This window comes from Brachyistius frenatus, unplaced genomic scaffold, assembly GCF_029030835.1.
Source record: "Brachyistius frenatus isolate BFR_SWC_R1_liver_20210118 unplaced genomic scaffold, ASM2903083v1 Contig_17, whole genome shotgun sequence".
NCBI lineage: Eukaryota > Metazoa > Chordata > Actinopteri > Embiotocidae > Brachyistius > Brachyistius frenatus.
In genome coordinates, this window is record NW_027210616.1 from 2,280,795 (window position 1) to 2,300,090 (window position 19,296).

General features: G+C 39.5%; 1 protein-coding gene across 3 annotated transcripts; it reads left to right on the plus strand.

The window, feature by feature from the left end:
• Positions 1 to 581: 581 nt before the first annotated feature.
• On the plus strand, positions 582 to 19,241 carry ocrl (OCRL inositol polyphosphate-5-phosphatase). Of its 3 annotated transcripts, XM_069694270.1 has the most exons (24): positions 582 to 1,017; positions 1,605 to 1,684; positions 4,277 to 4,368; positions 4,652 to 4,690; positions 5,079 to 5,192; positions 7,296 to 7,490; positions 7,604 to 7,859; positions 8,038 to 8,211; positions 8,312 to 8,413; positions 8,523 to 8,637; positions 8,771 to 8,887; positions 9,233 to 9,414; positions 9,805 to 9,916; positions 10,285 to 10,394; positions 10,646 to 10,781; positions 10,980 to 11,090; positions 11,293 to 11,458; positions 12,729 to 12,964; positions 13,693 to 13,716; positions 15,247 to 15,366; positions 16,550 to 16,634; positions 16,972 to 17,099; positions 17,248 to 17,359; positions 18,386 to 19,241. In XM_069694270.1, exons 1-24 carry the CDS (start codon positions 976 to 978, stop codon positions 18,508 to 18,510), a joined length of 2,973 nt encoding a protein of 990 aa, XP_069550371.1. In that variant the 5' UTR covers positions 582 to 975; the 3' UTR covers positions 18,511 to 19,241. The 3 variants fall into 3 exon arrangements, with proteins under 3 accessions (XP_069550371.1, XP_069550372.1, XP_069550373.1); XM_069694271.1 differs by lacking the exon at positions 13,693 to 13,716; XM_069694272.1 differs by lacking the exon at positions 1,605 to 1,684 and having other exon boundaries at positions 877 to 969.
• Positions 19,242 to 19,296: the final 55 nt, after the last annotated feature.

Genomic DNA, 19,296 nt, shown 5'->3' on the forward strand with positions numbered 1-19,296 from the left:
TTCGTTTATGATGACTATTTACACATCTGCAGTGGCGGGAAGTACGTTTTAAGGCAGTTTGTGCTGTGACTATTTACATATTTATGCAACTTGATATGCCAATTAGCATATTCATGTCGTGACTATTTGTAGGCTTTGTTGCATCTCTATTAATAATGCAATGTATTGTAATAGAGTACTTAAGGGGGTCAAATTTCTTCAAAGAAGTAGAGAGTAAAATCTGCCGATAATACTTTTACCTATGCAAGACAATGCAGGACTTTTACTTAGTCAGATTACATTTTTTGTATTGATGCTTAAACCTTCAGTGCACATTTGCCTTAAACTGGAGCAACACACATGCGTTTGATATCCATCATCCAAAGGTCCCACAGGAGAGGTGTTGAAGCCTGAGTGTATCTTGGATATGAAAAATAATTATGATGTTGCATGACGTTGCAGGTTTTTTTTTTTTTTTTTTTTTCTCCTTCACACTCCGAAACAGAAGATGGCGCTATATACCTCTATTCTTGTTGCCTTCTGCCGTTAAAAAGCAGCACGATGAAGCTTGAGTTGGACGTATAAACCGAGCAGGGGAGAGGTGCAGCCGAGGGAGGGAAGTCCACACGGCAAACTCTGCTACAGGATAGCGTTATGTAGTCCGAGCCGCCTGCTCCCTGACACCGAGCGGGACACGCACAAACACGGGTATTTTAAATGTTCCTTTCTGAAAGCACTCGAACCCCCGGTGTGGATAAATTATTATTATTATTTTTTTGGAAGGAAGGAAGGACGGAAGGAAGGAAGGAAAGGAAGGAGGGAAAGGGAGGAAGAGAGAAGGAGGCCGCCGCCGCCGCCGCGGCGCAGCGCAGCGCAGCACCGGGCGGGGATCTAACTTTCTCTGGCCGTAACGTCTGAACTGAACCATCCAAAAAAAAAAAAAAAAAAAAGTCCTCTGGCCAAAGATAAACTGATATTTATTTCGTCCCGGTAAGAATGGAGTCCTCTTTGGGGATTTGCGACGAGGAATGTTTGGCAATATCCTTTTTTTTTGGAATATGTTTTTTTTTTTAGTTTGCTTTAGCTTGTTGGCTAATGTTAGCGACCAGTGGTCCTGAATCTAAGGTAACGTCAGCAAACTTAATATCACAAGAAAGATGAACGTTAACTATATTTTAGTAAGCAATTGGTTTAATATCCATGTCATAAAATAGCATCAGATTATTATTATTATTATTATTATTATTATTATTATTTTTTAATGCAGATCAATACTAACCATACAAACATAGTGTCATAGACCTGATGTTAATTAAACTCACCTTTTGCTTAACATAATAACGTCAGTCATAGTTTAGGTTTAATTCAGACACTTGGATGTTTTCCTCTCTTCTTTCACTGCCTGTCATGTGTCACATTAATTTGCCTCCTAATTTTCAATCAGCATGGCTTCTTCTAACACTTTCTAAGTATCCCCAGTCTTAACCATACTTACCTTTTTTTATTTATTTATTTATTTTTTTTTTTTAAAAAAAAAGCTGAACACGTCTTGTTGCTCTGTAGTTGTGATGTCCAAGCGCCTTTCTCATCCCCAGTCACAATAATTCCTTGATTGTGCTGCTCACACTGTAAGAGGTCAGGAGCTGAGGTCTGGCCAGAAGGAGCCCAGACTACTGTCACTAATTGAGGGCAGTGGAGAGTTTATGTAAGTATCAGAGAACCTGAAAACGTGTGTGTGTTTCTGTCAAGCAGAAGGTGAATCTCGTGAGACGACACGGGTCACGGCGTGGGTTGTTGAAACAGTTTTGAGGTGTTCTTCTGTAACGTCTGCTTCTTTTTGCTTTATTCTGATTGAATCCAAGATTTTTTTTTAATTTTTTTTTACTGCCGTCATTGGTTGCGGGCGAATATTTGCTGAAGTGTCTGACGGTCTTTGAATTTTGGGAGCTATATTTATGTATCCCGCTGTCATCAATTGACGAGCAAACAATTGCTGCGCTGCTTTACAAACCAAATATGGCTTTTGACGTGCATATGAACTGATATCAGTATGGCTCAAAATGCTGTTTTTTTTTTGGGGGGGGGGGAATGATGTGTGCCATGATAACATCACACAGAGCAATGGACGAGATGATATAAATTATTGGACGAACTCAAATATCCAAATTGTTTGATCAATTATCCTCGATATTGAAATGTAGGGAGGACTACTGCTTTCACAAAATATTTACATAACCAGATTTTTGATAATCATCAGTAATTTTGAAATTTTGCCTTTTATAGCATTTTTCAGGTGAATAGACAATACTTTTCTGTTAAGTGCTGAAGACCTAAGGACCTGAAACAAATGTTGAATGTTATAGTAACATGTATAGTCTCAGTGACTGGTGCTGTGTAGCCCAACTGAAAGAAATTGTTGACTCAGTTATAAGTGACTCCTCATTGACCTTTTCGGAGGTCAGCAAGGACACTGGATGACGCTTTCCGCGGAGCTGTAGTCATTTGGTTTAGTGGTGCGTCAAAAGGATTTTAACCCACATCCTCCAGCTGAGGGAACATGCACCTTACGCACACACGCACACACACACACACACCCTGCTCCCCAGTCAAATTTGCTGGGATCTAAGTGGAAGTCACGTGCACAAAACCTCATCCATGTCGACTGGACAGCTCCAGTCCTTGTTTTGTGAAAGGGGATGTTGTGACTCACAGCAGGGGGTATGCTAAGTCATCAGTGTGGTATGCACTATGAAGCATTAGGTCCCACCAGCAGCCAGCTCCCTGCAGATAATCCAGAATTCCTACACTTAGTCCTAGACTGTAATGAGACTCACATGGTTACACAAGCTTCGTGCCCAGCTGACTGTGTTAAAAACCTAGCAGTCCTGACAGGGAAAATGGTTTGGAGACATGGAGACCAGCTGCAGAGAGGGATTTACTACAGCTATTATATTATAGACAAACTAGTAATGCTCGGTCAGTAACATGTGTTCAGTCTTTTTGTAGAATCGGTAGGACTTGTATGGCACAAGACGTTGTTATTATAGAGTGAACATAAATAACAGTGTTTTCTTTTTGAGACTATTTATAAAAAAAAAAAAAAAAAAATTGAACTTGATATTCATTTTTGAGGTGCTTTTGTGTTGTTAAGGAAATGTCCTGTTAAGTGCTTTTGAGTCCGTTTTTGCTGAGGAATGACTTTTTTTTTGATCCCCTGTCTTCTTCATCAAGTCGTTTTTTTGGTGTTTGGCATTTATTGTTACAATTTCTGAATCTGTTGACAATTCATGCTTTTCCATACTCCGCTGCTAATGCACCAGTACCAATTTGCAGCTATAATAGAAGTGTAAACAGGCAAATTTCCAGGTTATTTGTAAAGGCAACAGAGTTTCAAAAGAAGACAGATGATAGATACAATAAAGCCTCCAAAATAAACATCAAATTGAAGCAGCATGTCAGACAGTTAGTCTCTATTAAAACGTGACGTCATGAGGGACACGACGTTTGTATTGAAATCAGGGTTACTACTTTGTGAGGTGTTTCTACCACATGACATCCAACCTCTGCTGTTGTTGGACGTCATGTAACTTTCAAAATCAAAAGTTTCTTTGCCGATTCTGAAGAACTGCAAGTGTCTCTGACACATAAAATCCCGCAGGGCTGAATCAGTTTCCTCTCCTCAACCGTAACCAGACTTATTGTGAAGTGGAGGGGAAGCGTGGGCAGTGCCCAGAGTGCTGCTTTGACCCTGGCTCTTAGTCAGCCATTGTTGGAAAGGGAAATATGAACCAGCACGCATTAACCAACATCATAGATTTAAAGCTGTTTATATCTGTTATTTAACGACCGCAAAGCTAATCTCCATGTTGCTACAGTGGACTTTAGCCAATAAAACCTGAATGAAGCACAATGCTTTTAGGTTATTTTTGTGTCATTTTTTTGCTTATTCATCTAAAGCAACTTAACTGCAGATTAGACTCAAGGAAAGTTTTGCATGTCTGCATGTGCTTTTGACTTTTCTTGTTTTTACTTAATTTTGCATTTTAATCACTCAATAATTAGCCTCCATTTCTAATAATACCCACATTGCATCCCAAATGTTCAGTTATTCTAATATTTTCATACTGAGTGCTGTGCATGAAACTCAGTTTCAATTGCAAGAGAATAAAGAAAGGCCAAATTGTTGCTGCTGGTTTGTATTTGCTTGGTGTTTTAAATAATTGTATTGATAAATTCAAATGCTATTTAAACATCACAGAGCTGATGTTAAGTGGTGGTCTGTGCTGTTCTCATCCAGATTGCGTGTTTTTGCGACCCCTGATGCTGTTGCATCTCGTCCAGTGGCTGAGTTGTCCATACCCATCAATGGTCATTTTGAAATTGTTCGAGGTATGTAACTTTTTAAAAAAACTTTTTTTTTATCTTGATGATAAAATCGTGGTATTAACTGTTTTTTGTTTGCAAAGTATAATTAGATTTTAAGGATTTTTCATGCTGTTATCTGTCTGGATTCTGTGTGTCCTTCTAAAACATATTTATGATTGCAGCCCGACATTCTTTAACTCCCGTCCATTGTAGTGTTACTCAGAGTCACAGCTCAGTGGCGTAGAAATGAAAGTCCAGGGAGCATTTCACTGTAAGGAAAAATTAGAGAATTCGTCTTTCATTTCAGAAGCTGAAGAAGCTCTTCTCATTGATTTCTCAGTAGATTGTAAGTACTTTTTTTTTTAAAAATTTCTCTTCAGCTTTAGCTTTGTTTTTTTCAGTGGACATTGTGTGTAAAAGATGGCTTTGTTTTTGTTTTTGTTTTCTTTGTCTTGCAAACCAGGCTGACGATTTTAACTTGCAGAGCTAAATCATGGCATTCATTGCAAACAGCACCTATCTATCCTTACTACATTTTTAGTGCGTGCCTGCAGCTCAATGTCTTTATTTAGTAGCAGACTCGGGTCATGGGTTTCCAGGGCTTTCTGAAAGAATGCAGCATACGTTCACCGTTAAATCACTTCGCTTTGTTTCCTCGACTGTCTGCATTTCTAATATGTTTGTCAAGTCTAAGGGTGTCCGACATGCATGTGTGTTTTCTGTTCCCCTCCAAGCCCGTGTGAGGATACGAATCAAAGGAGAGAAAGCCCCAGACCTGCTGTTGGAACTCCAGGATGATGATCGGACTCAGACTTTCATTGCCCAGGTGAAAAGTGCTCAGCAGGAAGGTAAGACTCCACTGTCTGTCAGCAGTCTCAAGCAGTGGGATGATAAATTATTTAATCACTCATCTAACATTTATTTACAGAGGGTGGATTACTCCGCTCGCTGATTTCCTGTGTATTCTCGTCACCCACACATGGGTGGAAACACTCCTCCTGCTGCCATTTTGAAATCAGATCCACTTATAAAGGTGCCAGCCCACCTCTGAAAGCAGACAGAAAAGACTGAAGTTTACATTATTATGAGTTCACTCTTACATTATGTTTCACTCTGTGTGACTGAAACTTTTCAAATGAGTGAGTAAAGTTGAATAACTTTATCTGTCATCAGAATCACAAGATATTAATGGCAGTGCGTTCAAGGACCCGTCTGCAATTTTTATTTTTAGAACAAAGTTGTTTGAAGGAAGTAAATATCAAAAGAATGTACTGGGCAAGAACACTGCTTTTATCTACTAACTTTTCTTTGTTTTATATTTTCATTGTGTTCAAACAGAGACACATGAAAATGTTTTGTTGATGCAGGCTGGACTACTGATGGAGTCACTGGCGGTGTTAGCATTATTTAAATTGACCCAAAGGAGCACGAGGAACATACTTTGCATTTTATGTCGCAGAAGACTGGTGTTTTTCACTTTCAGTCACATCCTCCTGAGGTTTATCACACCTATATTTGTGGATTGTTTGGGGTTAGAAAATCTGTTGTTTTAGGCACAGATTTTGGGAAATTGGATGCATAGAGGTTTGACTCGCATGCTTGTTGCTGAACTCCGAGCAACCTTTTGGCTGAGAACAGTAAGATGATTGTTTCCACAGTTAAATGTCCTGATTTAAGTAACTGTAGTAACTTCAGGATGGAGACTACAGGACCTATGTGTTCATCGGTGTTATTTTCCTTGAATGATGAAAAGCCAAAGAGTACTTATAACCTTGGAAGTTACGCTGTCTGCTTATTGTAGTTATAGCCCACAAGTTCGATGCTCACAAAAGCAAAGATTTATACATCCATATTGTTTTACATTTTTATTTCACCTGACATCTAGAGTTGAGTAATACTTTGAAAATAAGCCCCATGTCAAATTGTAGGATGCCGATGACATGCTTACAGCTAATCGCCACAGATATTATCAGCCAAAAGTGAAGGTACTCATACACCACACATGCAGTTGTAAAAGATGGGTATTGGTAAAAAAAAAAAAAATCACTTCCAGTACAGTGTGTGTTATCATCTGTCTCCATAAAACAGATCAGAAACCATGAACCATGAATAAGGTCTTGACTGGGCTGTAGTACACTTTTGTACAAAGGTCCTTTGATTGCCTTTATTTATACAGTAAATAGATAAATACTGTGGTTGTTATATTGCATTAATGTGTAATTGCGTTTGATGTCTGTGGCTTATACAATTTTTTATCGCATTAACCTCATTTAGAAAGCGCAGTAGAGACAGGAAATGTGGGGATAGAGAGCAGTGGAGTGACATACAGTAAAGTCCAGCCGGCCTGAAGTCTGAAAGGAGACTCGTCTGCCTTTTTTTTTTTACCAAAGCACTCAAGCCCAAACTGTGTCTGTTATAACCAATGTTTTGGTTGCCACTTCAGGAAGCAACATGCGGGCGAGATAAAACATTTTGATGCAGGATAGTGGTGGTGCGTCAAGTTATAATTATTTATCTACTCACAACATGTTCATCCAGTTTGAAAATGACGACTACCATTTTCTTTTATTTCCTGCGTCATGCTTGTAACATCCGATAGTAACAGTGGTACCAGTGGTATTTGTTACAAGCATGCATGGGAGCTGGTATCCTCTACGCTACGCCTTGTAATGACAACATTGCTTCTCTGGGTGTTGGCTCATTTTCATCAGTGTACATTCACAGTGCTCTATTGAAACAGGATGTACATTTGTTAAAACAATTTGAAGCTCGTGTAACTTTTCAGTATTTCTTTGCCTTGAGCAAGCTGTCGCATCTGTATTTATTTATATTTCATAGCTTAAGATTATTCCTCGTGAATGCCTCACTGCATGAATAAATGGACATGTATTGGGCACGGTTATGTTGATCATTGTGCATTGCCATCTGACGGTGCTGTTTGATTTCCTCAGTTGAATCCAAACTCCCCAAATCCAAAGCGATGGAGCCCCTTACACCTGCAGGACACCGAGGTCCAGTCCCCATCCCACCACAAAGAGGACCCAAGACGGTTAACTCTGTGGGCTCTGCAGTCCACGCACCCAAATCAATGAGTGCACAGCCTCCCAACATCAACAACAGCACTTCAGCAAATCAGAATAACACGGGTAAATACAGTGAGTTAGCAGTGAAGAAAAAAAGATGCATAAATGGTAAACACATCAGTTTAGTTTCTGTTTCTGTTTCTGTTAGATTTAATCTTCTATTTTTAACTTACTAGATCCAGTTCAATCGCTTGCCACAGACTTTGGCTTTGAGGACAAATTCAACCACACTCTAAAAGTGGAAGAAAAGAAGAATCACCAGAATCGCATCGTAGCTTCTCGGGAGCCTCCACCGGTTCCCCCGCTACCTCCTCTACCTCCTCGCAAAGCCTCCTTCACTCCAACCAATCCTCTGCCTCCTGCACCGGTCCCTAAAGACAGAGTTGTCTCCTTACAGGCCAAAGATAACTCCTTGTATAACACCAAGCCAGAGTAAGTTGGCCTCTCATAATAGACTGTCAGGTTTATAGAAACACTGAAAAATGCTATCACGGCTAAATATTTTTGGATTTTGATTTAATAACTAGAGTTCAGGATGCTCAATATCTTGATGCGGAATCTGTCAATAATCTAGCTGCTGTTTAATTATTCCCGTTTTGTTCAATTCCAGTAGTTTTAGGTCAGGGTTTGACCGCGTGGACAGGTCACCATCTTGGAGCGACAGCCCCACCACCAACAGCATGAGACAGGCCATGTCCTCCAGCCAGGCGGGACAAAGAGAATACCTCATCAAACACCGCCTGGGTAAGAAGGAGAACGAGTTTGTGGACATCCGGCCCTTCAGGTGAGAGAAGTGTCTCTGTTCTGTGTGACTTTAATTTTGTTGTTTTGATAGTTCTGATATATTATTAGTACAATAAAAACCTTACACTGCTGCGTTGCAGGTTTTTCACAGGTACATGGAACGTTAACGGACAGTCTCCAGACAGCAGCCTTGAGCCGTGGCTCTGCTGTGACACTGAACCTCCTGATATTTATGCTCTGGGGTCAGTAGGAATTAGTCATCCAGCACTTTTCTGACCATGAAGTCATACATGTTGTATTATGCTCATGCTTGAATAACAACTAATGTGATGACTTTGTTTATGATTCTAGTTTTCAAGAATTGGACCTGAGCACTGAGGCTTTCTTCTATATGGACTCATCCAAGGAGCAGCTGTGGGTTGAAGCTGTGGAGAAGAGCTTGCACCCAAAAGCCAAGTACAAGAGGGTGAGTCAGGAAGGAGTTGGGGTACAAATCACTGTGGAGACTGGGGAACCCTCCCACTTTGCAAATGTATTTAGACCTGTCGTGTTGATGAATACGGTGGTAAAAGTACTAACTTTCCTTTTCATGTCTGCAGATTCGCATCATACGACTCGTTGGGATGATGCTTGTGGTCTTTGTCAAAAAGATCCACAAGCATCACATAAAAGAAGTGGCTGCAGAGCATGTGGGGACGGGAATCATGGGAAAAATGGTTTGTTCACACTAAACTCAGACCAACTGCCTCATAAGACACAACAATACACAACCACAGGATGAATAAGCCATATTTTTATGTGCAGCAGACCATGATAATCTCATAAAATGTTTTAAAAAAACCTTAACCAAATTGTAATGAAACTAAAATATCTCTTTGACAACTTCGAGGGTAATTACATTTAAAAAAAATAAATAAAAAAAAGAAGTTTTTTTTACTAACAGCGCTGTATAATGTTAGACTTAATTAAATGATAAATATGTTATTTGCAGTTTGCATTGATGTTGTCCCGGCGTGTATTTGCGTGCATGAAGATAAGGGCCTGTTTACTTTATGTTTCAGGGGAACAAAGGAGGCGTTGCAGTGAGGTTTGTTTTCCACAACACCAGCTTCTGCATCGTCAACTCTCATCTAGCAGCACACGTGGAAGACTTCGAGCGCCGAAATCAGGACTATAAAGACATATGTGCTCGCATGACCTTCCACTTACTGGACCACCCCCCTCTCAGTATCGTCAAGCACGAGTGAGTTTGTCAGTCATTTATATCCGGACTGAAAACATGTCTCCGAATAAATGTGCAAAGTCTGACTTCACCCTCTTTGGTTATGTTTGCATCATCAGCTTCAGGTTTTTTTCACCACTGTAAATGAATTCTTTAAATTTATTCTGTTTAACTGGTTTTCCATACAAACATTCACAGTATTCTCCATCGCTACTTTCTGTATCTGCAAAAGTATCATTAAATAGCAGTGTGACCTTGTTATCGTTCCTAGAATATAAACCAGACACTTATGAATGTCTTTGACAAGATATCTGACTTTGTGAAAATAATAATATTCACTGCAAACTTGTGCTGTTGTAATAGTGTACTGCTGTTGTTGAAAGCCTTCTCTGTCCTTTTTGTGTGTTTCAGTGTAGTAGTCTGGCTTGGCGACTTAAACTATCGTCTCTTTATGTACGATGCTGCCGATGTCAAACAGCTCATAGCTCAGAAGGAACTAAAGAAGCTCCAGGAGGTTGATCAGGTAAAGAGATGTTAACCAGCTCAATGTTTTCTACACTTAATTGTTGTGCACTGATAGACATCTGAGAAAAAAATGTACCACCACTTTGACTTAACCTTTAACTTTGACAACACAGACAAGCATTCGTACCACCTACGTGATGCAGTTACTCTTTAACCAGTTTAACAATTATGAATTGAATAAAGAAAAGAATCACTTAAAAAAGAAAACTCCAGCATTATTGAAACACTAAATATTTCTTCATAAATACAACATATGAAAATACATTATTATGTGATGTGTTTGTAATCTGTCGTGATTTCTTTTTAACTCTGCTTATGAGGATGCTGTTTAACTAAGAAATAGTTTTATCCACTTTTGATGTGTAGCTGAACATTCAGAGGCAGACAAAGAGAGCCTTCACAGACTTCATGGAGGGAGACATTAACTTCATTCCCACGTACAAGTATGACCCCAAAACAGACCGATGGGACTCGAGGTAAAACCATATCCCTGTGTTTTATCTTGTTTTGATAAATGAAAGCACAAACTTACTCCAGGATTGGAATTGCTATTGCCAACTTAAATACAGTCTAAGTTTGCATTTTTGGGATCCTGATTAAATTATGCTTGTAAGCAAATCTTTTCCGACCTTATCGTTACACTAACTCAGAGTCAGCACATACTGTGTGTGTGTGTCTGATGTCCGATCACTGAATCTGCCTCTGAAAATGTGTCTGTTTCCTGCAGTGGGAAGTGCCGTGTCCCGGCTTGGTGTGACAGAATCCTGTGGAGGGGCAACAATATCAAGCAGCTAAAATACCGAAGTCACATGGAGTTGCAAACGAGTGATCACAAGCCTGTCAGCTCCCTTTTCAGTTTAGGGGTAAGACTCTTTGCTGTCAAATAAAAGACCCTGAACTGACTGGCACGAGTTGCAACATTCAGGGTTCTACTATTGATTTTAATAGTATGTATGACTTTGACACAGAACTTTAATGTGCAGATTGATTAAAAATCAATACATTTACATTTGCATTAAGTTTGGATTTTGTTTGGACCTGTGTGTGTGTTTGTGTAACAGGTGAAGGTCGTCGATGAGCAACGCCACAAAAAGGTGTTTGAGGAGATCGTTCGGGCGATGGATAGAATGGAGAACGACTTCCTTCCATCTGTGTCCTTGAGCAGGAGAGAAGTAATAAAATGCTTATTACTTGAGGGCCTGTGTTATGCTCTTTCCTCAGCGATATTAAATCAGTAAAAGCACTAATAATCCTTAAAACCTTTCTCAGAAACAGAGTAGCTTACTACAATTTATCCTAAAATTTGTGTGCTAGAGTTGCCAGGAATGGGTGATTAATGTTGTTGTTGTTGTTGTTGTTCTTTTTCCTCTACAGTTTGCATTTTTGAACGTAAAATTCCGGCTGCTTCAAAAGGAGCGCTTCCTGATAACAAACGACGGGCAGGTTCCCTGTCACTTCACCTTCATCCCCAAACTCAACGACTCGCAGTACTGCAAGCCTTGGCTGCGTGCCGAACCAAGTGAGGGATTCTTGGAGCCGAGTAAGTCCTTTTAATCCAAATAACACCCTTCTTTTTTTTTTTTGTAGTCGTAAGGCTTGTTACCTCTTAATATTCTGTGTACATGTCGTATTTAAATTATTGGTAATGAAATGTAAAAGGAAGATTATATATCCACAACTTTGGACTGTTACATATGCAGTTTGCCTCTGATAGTGTCAGTTTGAATGTTGTCAAGAATCACGCTGAATTTAATGTCCAAATGGAACCAAACTAGTTCACACACTAAATGACTGAAGTTCTCATTTCTATTTTTTTTTTTTTTTTTTATTGATTTACATGCATATGATCATATGCTCAAACATCATGTCTGATTGTTTCTTCAGTGTGTTAACTGCCATGTTTGTTAACTTTTTTGTAAAAGCAAATAATGATTATTTTCATTATGGATTAATCCAGGGCTATTCAAAGTTAATACCAAGAGGGCTGGATAGGAAGATCACTTGGGGAATCGAAGGCCACTTGGAATATTTTTCAGTTAAAAGCCACAAATAACTCTTAAAGTTAATAGATATATTTGTACATGGAATAAACTAATTATGCACATCCCTTTTATGGTATCAATTTTAGACAGCAAAATACAAGTTGAACATAGTAAAACAGTGTGGGCCTATTTCTGATATTGTCAAAACAATCCCAAACAAACATAAGGTGCTTGTAGTGAAACAGTATTCAGACATTACATTACATTTCATTTAGCTGATGCTTTTATCCAAAGCGACTTACAATAAGTGCATTTCAACCATGAGGGTACAAAACCCAGAACAACAACATGCATCATCATGCCTGCAGGCCATCGAAAACATTAAAACAGGCCATATCTGGCCTGCAGGCCACAGTTTGAGTAACCTTGTATTAATCCATTGATTATTTTCTCAACTCGCATAGATGAGTGGTTTGGACTTTACATGTTGCTTCATGAGGAAACATGTCAATTAGTGTTTCTCAAAGGCTACAGCGCAGCCTGAAATGTCTTGTTTTGTCCCGACTTAACAGTCACAACCAAAAGATATTCAGTTTATTTTCATGGAGGAATAATAGAAGCCGAAAATATTCACATGTAAGAAGCTGCAATCAAAGAATTGTAGAATTCTTCTTTTAAAAATCACTAAAAACAATTAACCAATTAACTTAGTGTGATTGCAGCTCTAATAATAAGTACTACAAACGGTTGCTGAAAACGTGTTTAATCACAAGATAATGTTCTTTTAGTTTGCGGTAACCTGAAGCTCTCCCTTATCGTCCTGAACAGATGAGACCCTGGAGATCTATCTGGAGGTGTATGTCAGCAAAGACTCTGTCACGCTGCTGAACTCTGGGGAAGACTCTATTGAGGACATTCTGGTGCTCCATCTGGACCGGGGCAAGGACTACTTCATCACCATATCTGGCAACTACCTGCCCAGCTGCTTTGGCACCTCGTTGGATACTCTGTGCCGCATGAAGAAGCCCATCAGAGAGATCCCCATCACCAAACTCATTGACCTGGTGAGGGAAAGCTAATCCAGCTGTCATGAAAAATACAATAATGCCAGTTAAAAGCAATGGGATTAGTGATCAGAGGCATATTTTCCTCAGATTAGTTGGAACTGATTTATGTGAAACGTAAACCTTCCTTGCACAGACCAGCTTAGCTCGGATTGCACTCTGTGAGCTATTCACTACCTGAAAACTGAGTGGGGACACGTGCAGGCTTGTTGCTTCTCTCAGGGTAAACGCAGTCACAGAGAAAGTCTATATTTGGAGAGTCTACAATTTCTCAACCAGTATATTTCTGGCCATGATGGGCCAAGGGAATGAGGAAGTGGCAAAAACAGAAGGAGGGAGCTCCTGAAGAACAAGGAAGACTTGACTCAGGTTCGACCCACTTTAGTCCGTTAAATATAAATAGTCTTCTGGTCTCAAGACAATCACCTCCGTCTGCTTCCATAATGCTATTTTTTGACCTAATCTGATCTGATTTGGGAAGATAGTGTTTCTGTCATTCAGTACGCTTTCATTTCAACCTAAACCGTTTCATTTTCCTTCTCACCTGATGATTTGATCAAATGATTTGTGCAAGAACGATCCATAATCGATCTACTTTTCTGTTCTGTGTTTATACATAGTACTTCTATCTACTCTGTTCTTTCTTTTGTTTCCCTTCATCGCCTCTGCTTGCCTTGATCATTCCTTTCCAACTCTTCACTGTGGTTGTGGGCTGACTTCTTGCTCAGGGAGAGGACAGCTACATGGAAAAGGTAAAATATTAACACCAATGTCCAACTGGCTCAACAAAGTCAATATCACCTCAGATACATGACTTCCGTGATCTGATATCTGCTTTATAACACATCATTGACCTTCAATTGTCCATGTCATAAAGAGAAACTGCTTCAAGTTTGAATAGAAGCAGTCATGGATATCAACAGATGTAGGTTACATCCTGGTAATGTGTAACTTAAAAGATTTCACATACTGTTGGACAAATACATTTCAGATAGTGCTGAAATAATTATAAATAACATTCACTGATTCAATTTTTATCAGATAATGGGGTTTTGCTTCTTTCATATTTAAACCACTAGAAATGTAATCGAGCTGAAAGTATTTGTCAATTTGACATAAAATTATTTAGCAACATCTTTGATGATCATTAAAGAAGTAAGTTTTTATGAGTTTTCAGGATCTAAAATGTAAAAACATTTTGGAGCTCTTGGAAACTCTTTCGCTCTGGGAACACATGTTGCCCCATTATCAAAACATGATATTGTTATACAATCAGTAGAAGTACTAGTAACTTGCTGTGTTGTTCCGCTCCCATTTTGTATGCTGACACTTGGAGCTTAAAGTGTTAAAACGTGGCGGTAAAAGCTACGTGTGAATGTGTACATTCTCGCTTTACATTTGCGAAAGCTGATACGAGCAGCGTGTGCGTGCGCCGATCAGTCAACCATTCAATCTCCCACGGGCCATTGAGAGCAGTGAGAGGGATGTACCACTTTAGTCAGAGTTGGACACACTCAATGTGATTTCACAGCAGGTCAGCCTTGCTGCACGGCTGCCTCGTGTACATGATTGAAGGCAGTGAGAGGAAGTATCGGAGTCTGATCAGAGGTAGCTCACTCGAAGCCTCCTCTTCTATTAACTAGAAACTGATCAGTGATAGTAAGACGCTGCATGAGTAAACAAGAGACAATTGCAATTTGCCACAATTTCATTAAAGTGTCGCAACTTGACATATTTTATGTTCAATCTTGGTCTTTAATCCCCTCTGTAAGATTCACTGCACTCTAAATATGCTTACGGATCACAGCGGAAGCTTTGCGTTTTAAAACATTTTACAGTATCACACGTCAGTTCTGCATGTTAGCATCGCCCCTCATTAAACGCTCTCCTCGTTTCCCCTTCCTGTGCTGTACGAGCGGCCTCAGTCGCTGTGGTTATTTTAGGACGTCTCTCTTGAGTCTCTGAGATCCATTTGCAGAGACAAAAAGAACGTGATATCCAGCTCTTAGTAAAATGGCTCCGGACCCCAGAGATAATCTTGACCTCGCTGCTGCTCCTGCTCCATCAGTAATTGATCAGGTGTGTCATAAGCAGTCGTTTTTATGTTCTCTATTGCACTTGATAAAAGCAGTATGAATCATATTGCGTGGGACTAATCTTGCCAATTCATATATCCTTAACTGTATTACGCAAATATAAAAAATATTGCTTGTTCCCGAAACTAAGCTACAATGTCAGCTCCAGTGTGTCAGCATAAAACATTGTGGTTCTCCTTTAATCAGGAAAAGTCCAAGATGAGCCCGCTGTTGGTGGATGGAGCAACTACTGAGGACAAACCTCTGAAGATCCCCAAGGAGGTTTGGATTCTGGTCAACCACCTCTTCACCAGGTCCTGTGATCAGGTGAGAACCACAACAAAGGATGTTTATTACAGAGAAGTGATAAGACTGAGATAACTTATCAGCACAAAGGACAATACCTGCACTTGTGTGTTTCATCTAAAATGTTTGTTTAAATTCGTTTGATATATTTCTGTAAAGCTGATCGATGCGGACGTATTAGTACATGATTAGATATTTTAAGGTACGGCTATCGGTGCTTGAAAAGGCTGTTTAAAGACCAAAACATTTGAAGAAGTGAACATTAGAAATGTACATATGATGGTCAAACACGTGATGTTCTAACAGCTTTAATATAATCCGCCCTCAAAAACCAAGAGAAGACAGATAATGCATATCACCAAAATGTCGGACGATTATGAGCTGAGAAACAAAGCCTTGTTTTCAGTTCGGTGACTATTCATTTTTCAGATAATTATCAGACGATACGTTTTTAAATCCTTTGTTTAAGTAGAATTAGGATCATTTTAAAAGAACATTTGATCCTGTAAATTCAAAACTTCCAAATTTGAAGATTGATGGATTTCACTGGACAGCAACAACAGATCACAAATACATAACTGGGATATTTAGTGAGGTAAAACCTTTAGTCTGAGTCAATAGTGCATTGTTGTTATTTATTTTTACTTTTAAAAAACTAATTATAGTGTAATATTCATGATGCTTAGCACAATTTATTTGGCAATGATGGTTGGTACAAATCTAAATTACAAACATATTGACTGATGGAAAAAAAAAGGACCACAATCTATTTCCATTCATGGTAAATTATCATTAGCTACAGAGACAAGCAGGTATATTGGCCTCATTGAAAAGAAAAAAAAACTGTTCTCTGTGATTTAAGGTGGGACTGAAGACAAAGTACACTTAAAGTTTTATTGCGCTTGATATGATGATGTTTTAAGGGTAGAACATCTCTAATAACTGATGAGTTCTTCTGGGTGAATGTTTATAAGAAACTTAAGCTGGGATTTAATACTATAACTGTTTTGGGTTGTTGATTTTATTTGTAGAGACAGAAGTTCTTTGTTTGCAATGTTAAAGTGAGAAAGATGTGTCACGACTGCGGTGGTATTTTACGGTTTATGGTGTGTATGTGCATGACACAAAAAACAACAACATAATGATTGTTATTGGACACAGATGGTGTGGGAACTGTTTTAAATGTTCCATATTTGTCTTCCAGGAGGACTTGTTCCAGACACCAGGCCTACAAGAGGAGTTGCAGAGCATCATCGACTGTCTGGACACCAGCATCCCAGACTCCATCCGTATCCTCTTTCGTGCAGAGCCAAGATATCACCGACATCCAGTCCTGCATTTAATCAAATGCCACAGAGCAGAGAACATACAAAACCTGGGTCTGTCTCCTGGGTCTCCTGGCTCTCCTGGGTCACCTGGGTCTCCTGCGTCCGGTTGTTGACCTGTTGATATGTGTTAAATTGTAAGTGAGTTTGCCAACTACCTCCTGACACACAATGATAAGCCGTACTGGCAGAAACGGGTTTCAAAGCGTCTTGTAGCTCTAATAGATGCACAAATACCATCCAGTGTCAATGCCGTCACTGGTCTCCATAAGCGCTTGTTCCTCCCTAACCGTCCATGCAGCTGGTTGTAACCACTCTGTAGCTGAGGCCCTGCTCATCTTCCTGGAGGCTTTGCCGGAGCCGGTGGTGTGTTATGAACTCTACCAACGGTGCCTCGACTGCACCCACGACAGCCGCCTCTGCAAACAGGTGCAACAATTACAAACTCTTTTCTGTTCACACCGCAACATCTGAACTGTAACGAATGAAGCATTCGTTTCATGCGACTGTGTGGGAACCGTTTATTGTTGAAATATTTATAAGATGAACGTCTCTGTCCACTTTGATGTTTTGACAGTTGATCTCCCAGCTGCCCCGAGCTCACCGCAACGTGTTCCGCTACCTAATGGCCTTTCTGAAGGAACTTCTCAAACACTCACACAACAACAATCTAACAGCCAGCCTCATAGGTAAGAGACACGCTGCTTCTTTCTGTCTAATCCATACATCACACTTCACAGCTCATTAAAGGTTTGTTCAAAATTGGATAATGTGGTAAACATGGGAATAAATTGTATAATGTGGTAAATATTATCCAATTTTAAACAAACTTTTAATTAGTGTGATGTATGAATTAGACAGAAAGAATGATATCAATATATCGGTCTCAATTATTTCTAACGGCACACTGGCTGACAAGAATCAGACCATTAGTGTGTGAATTGGTTTGTTGCTGATCCTTGTTTTTGTTTTGTTTTTTACCCTCACTGACTCTGCATTTTTTTTTAATTTTTTTTTTTAGTAGACCTAGATGGAGTGATTATTTAAAAAAAAAAAAAAATAAAAATAAATAAAAAATCGTATCACCCTGACCATGATATGTTCTCAGCAGGGCAGTTTTACAGTTGAAAAAAATAAACTAGTCAGTCAATTTTTGGTACCTGTATGCTGCTGATGCTGATCTATTAATAGACTTATAACAGCCAGTATTCTGGACTTGAGCATTTAGCTCAAAACATTATCAGTCACCTGTAGATTGTCAGGAAGGACAGATTTTCTCGATTCTCCTACTGTAGCTGTATATACATTATTACATAACTGACTTTTTAATACAGATTTCTGCACATAGCCTGTAATTGCATACCTTTTGGTGACTTTGAACTCATTACCAGGCAACGGCATGATGAAAATTAAATTACCAGCCTCTTAATATTCACCACTGCAGCGTGGCAGCACTGTGGAAGATGCAGATTTAGTTAAAGTAAGGATTGGGGGGGGGGGTGACTTATTCTTCCTCTCAAGTTTCTGCACATCTGGCTTTTTATTCCTTATCTTCATTGTATCCAGACCGCTAAATATCCTGACAAATGTTTGGCTACAGTGACATGAACGTTTACTGAACAGCTCGTATTGTTTTCTTACTTGATAGTTAACTGAGGAAGTTTTCTTTTTTTACATGTAGTTAATCGTTTTCCCCCCCGTCCTTGTATTTTTAGCTACCCTCTTTGCCAGCCTCCTTATCCGACCACCTCCTAACTTGGTGGGCAGGCAGACGTCACACGACCGGCAGAAAGCCATCGACTTTGTTCTGGGTTTCCTCATGGCGGGGGATGAGGAGTAAACGAGGTCGAGGGTTCCTTATCGCCTCAGCTGGGTTCGGAGTTCATTCCCGACCCGGACCTGTAGGACACCGTGTAACATGATCCACTTGGTATTTTGTCATCTTTTGGAGACCAAATGCAGCTGTTCTGCACCCTACTTTTACAAACCATCACATTAGAGGTACCCAAGACTCCCAGTAAAGCGCTGATTGATTTTTAGCAACTGTCATATCTTCCGTGCACACACGGTATGACCGGTTGCAGGATTTGGAAGCACTTGGGGGATGTTTGAACTGATGCCTATGCACTTTCTGATGACCTAAAGGACCTGTGCCTCCAGACTAGAGTTGTCCTTGTTCTCTGCTGACACTTCTTATCGTAGGTGCTCATGCCAAAATAACCCTTGAACAGTGAGTGGTATGAATGTGAAAACACTATGTATCATAGATGCTAAATGAAAGACTCGCTTACACTAAAGAAAGGAAAATGACTTCCTGAAAGTAGACTGAATACGTACCAGTATACTGTTTAAAGCATCAAATAGTTTGGGATAATTATGGAAATCTGTCACTAAGAATGTTTAAGATACATCATGACAATCATTTGTTTTGCAGCATTATAGCTGAGGGGACAATATTAAGATAGCTTTGAGAATTATTTGTTAACATATCCATTGTATTTTAACTGTTATTTATATATATTTTTTTTCTTCCAAGTTTGCACCATCTGAACAGTTTTTTGGTTTCTACTACAGCACAGATTATTTTTAGGTCTGCATTGGTTTTAAAATGTTTCATTGGAGGTAT

Excerpts from the sequence above, each read along its gene's own strand:
- ocrl (XM_069694270.1), top strand. The coding sequence starts at position 976 with ATGGAGTCCTCTTTGGGGATTTGCGACGAGGAATGTTTGGCA. Across the intron at positions 8,212-8,311 it reads GTGGACATCCGGCCCTTCAG|GTTTTTCACAGGTACATGGA; the intron begins GTGAGAGAAGTG and ends GCTGCGTTGCAG. Across the intron at positions 17,360-18,385 it reads TCTAACAGCCAGCCTCATAG|CTACCCTCTTTGCCAGCCTC; the intron begins GTAAGAGACACG and ends TTGTATTTTTAG.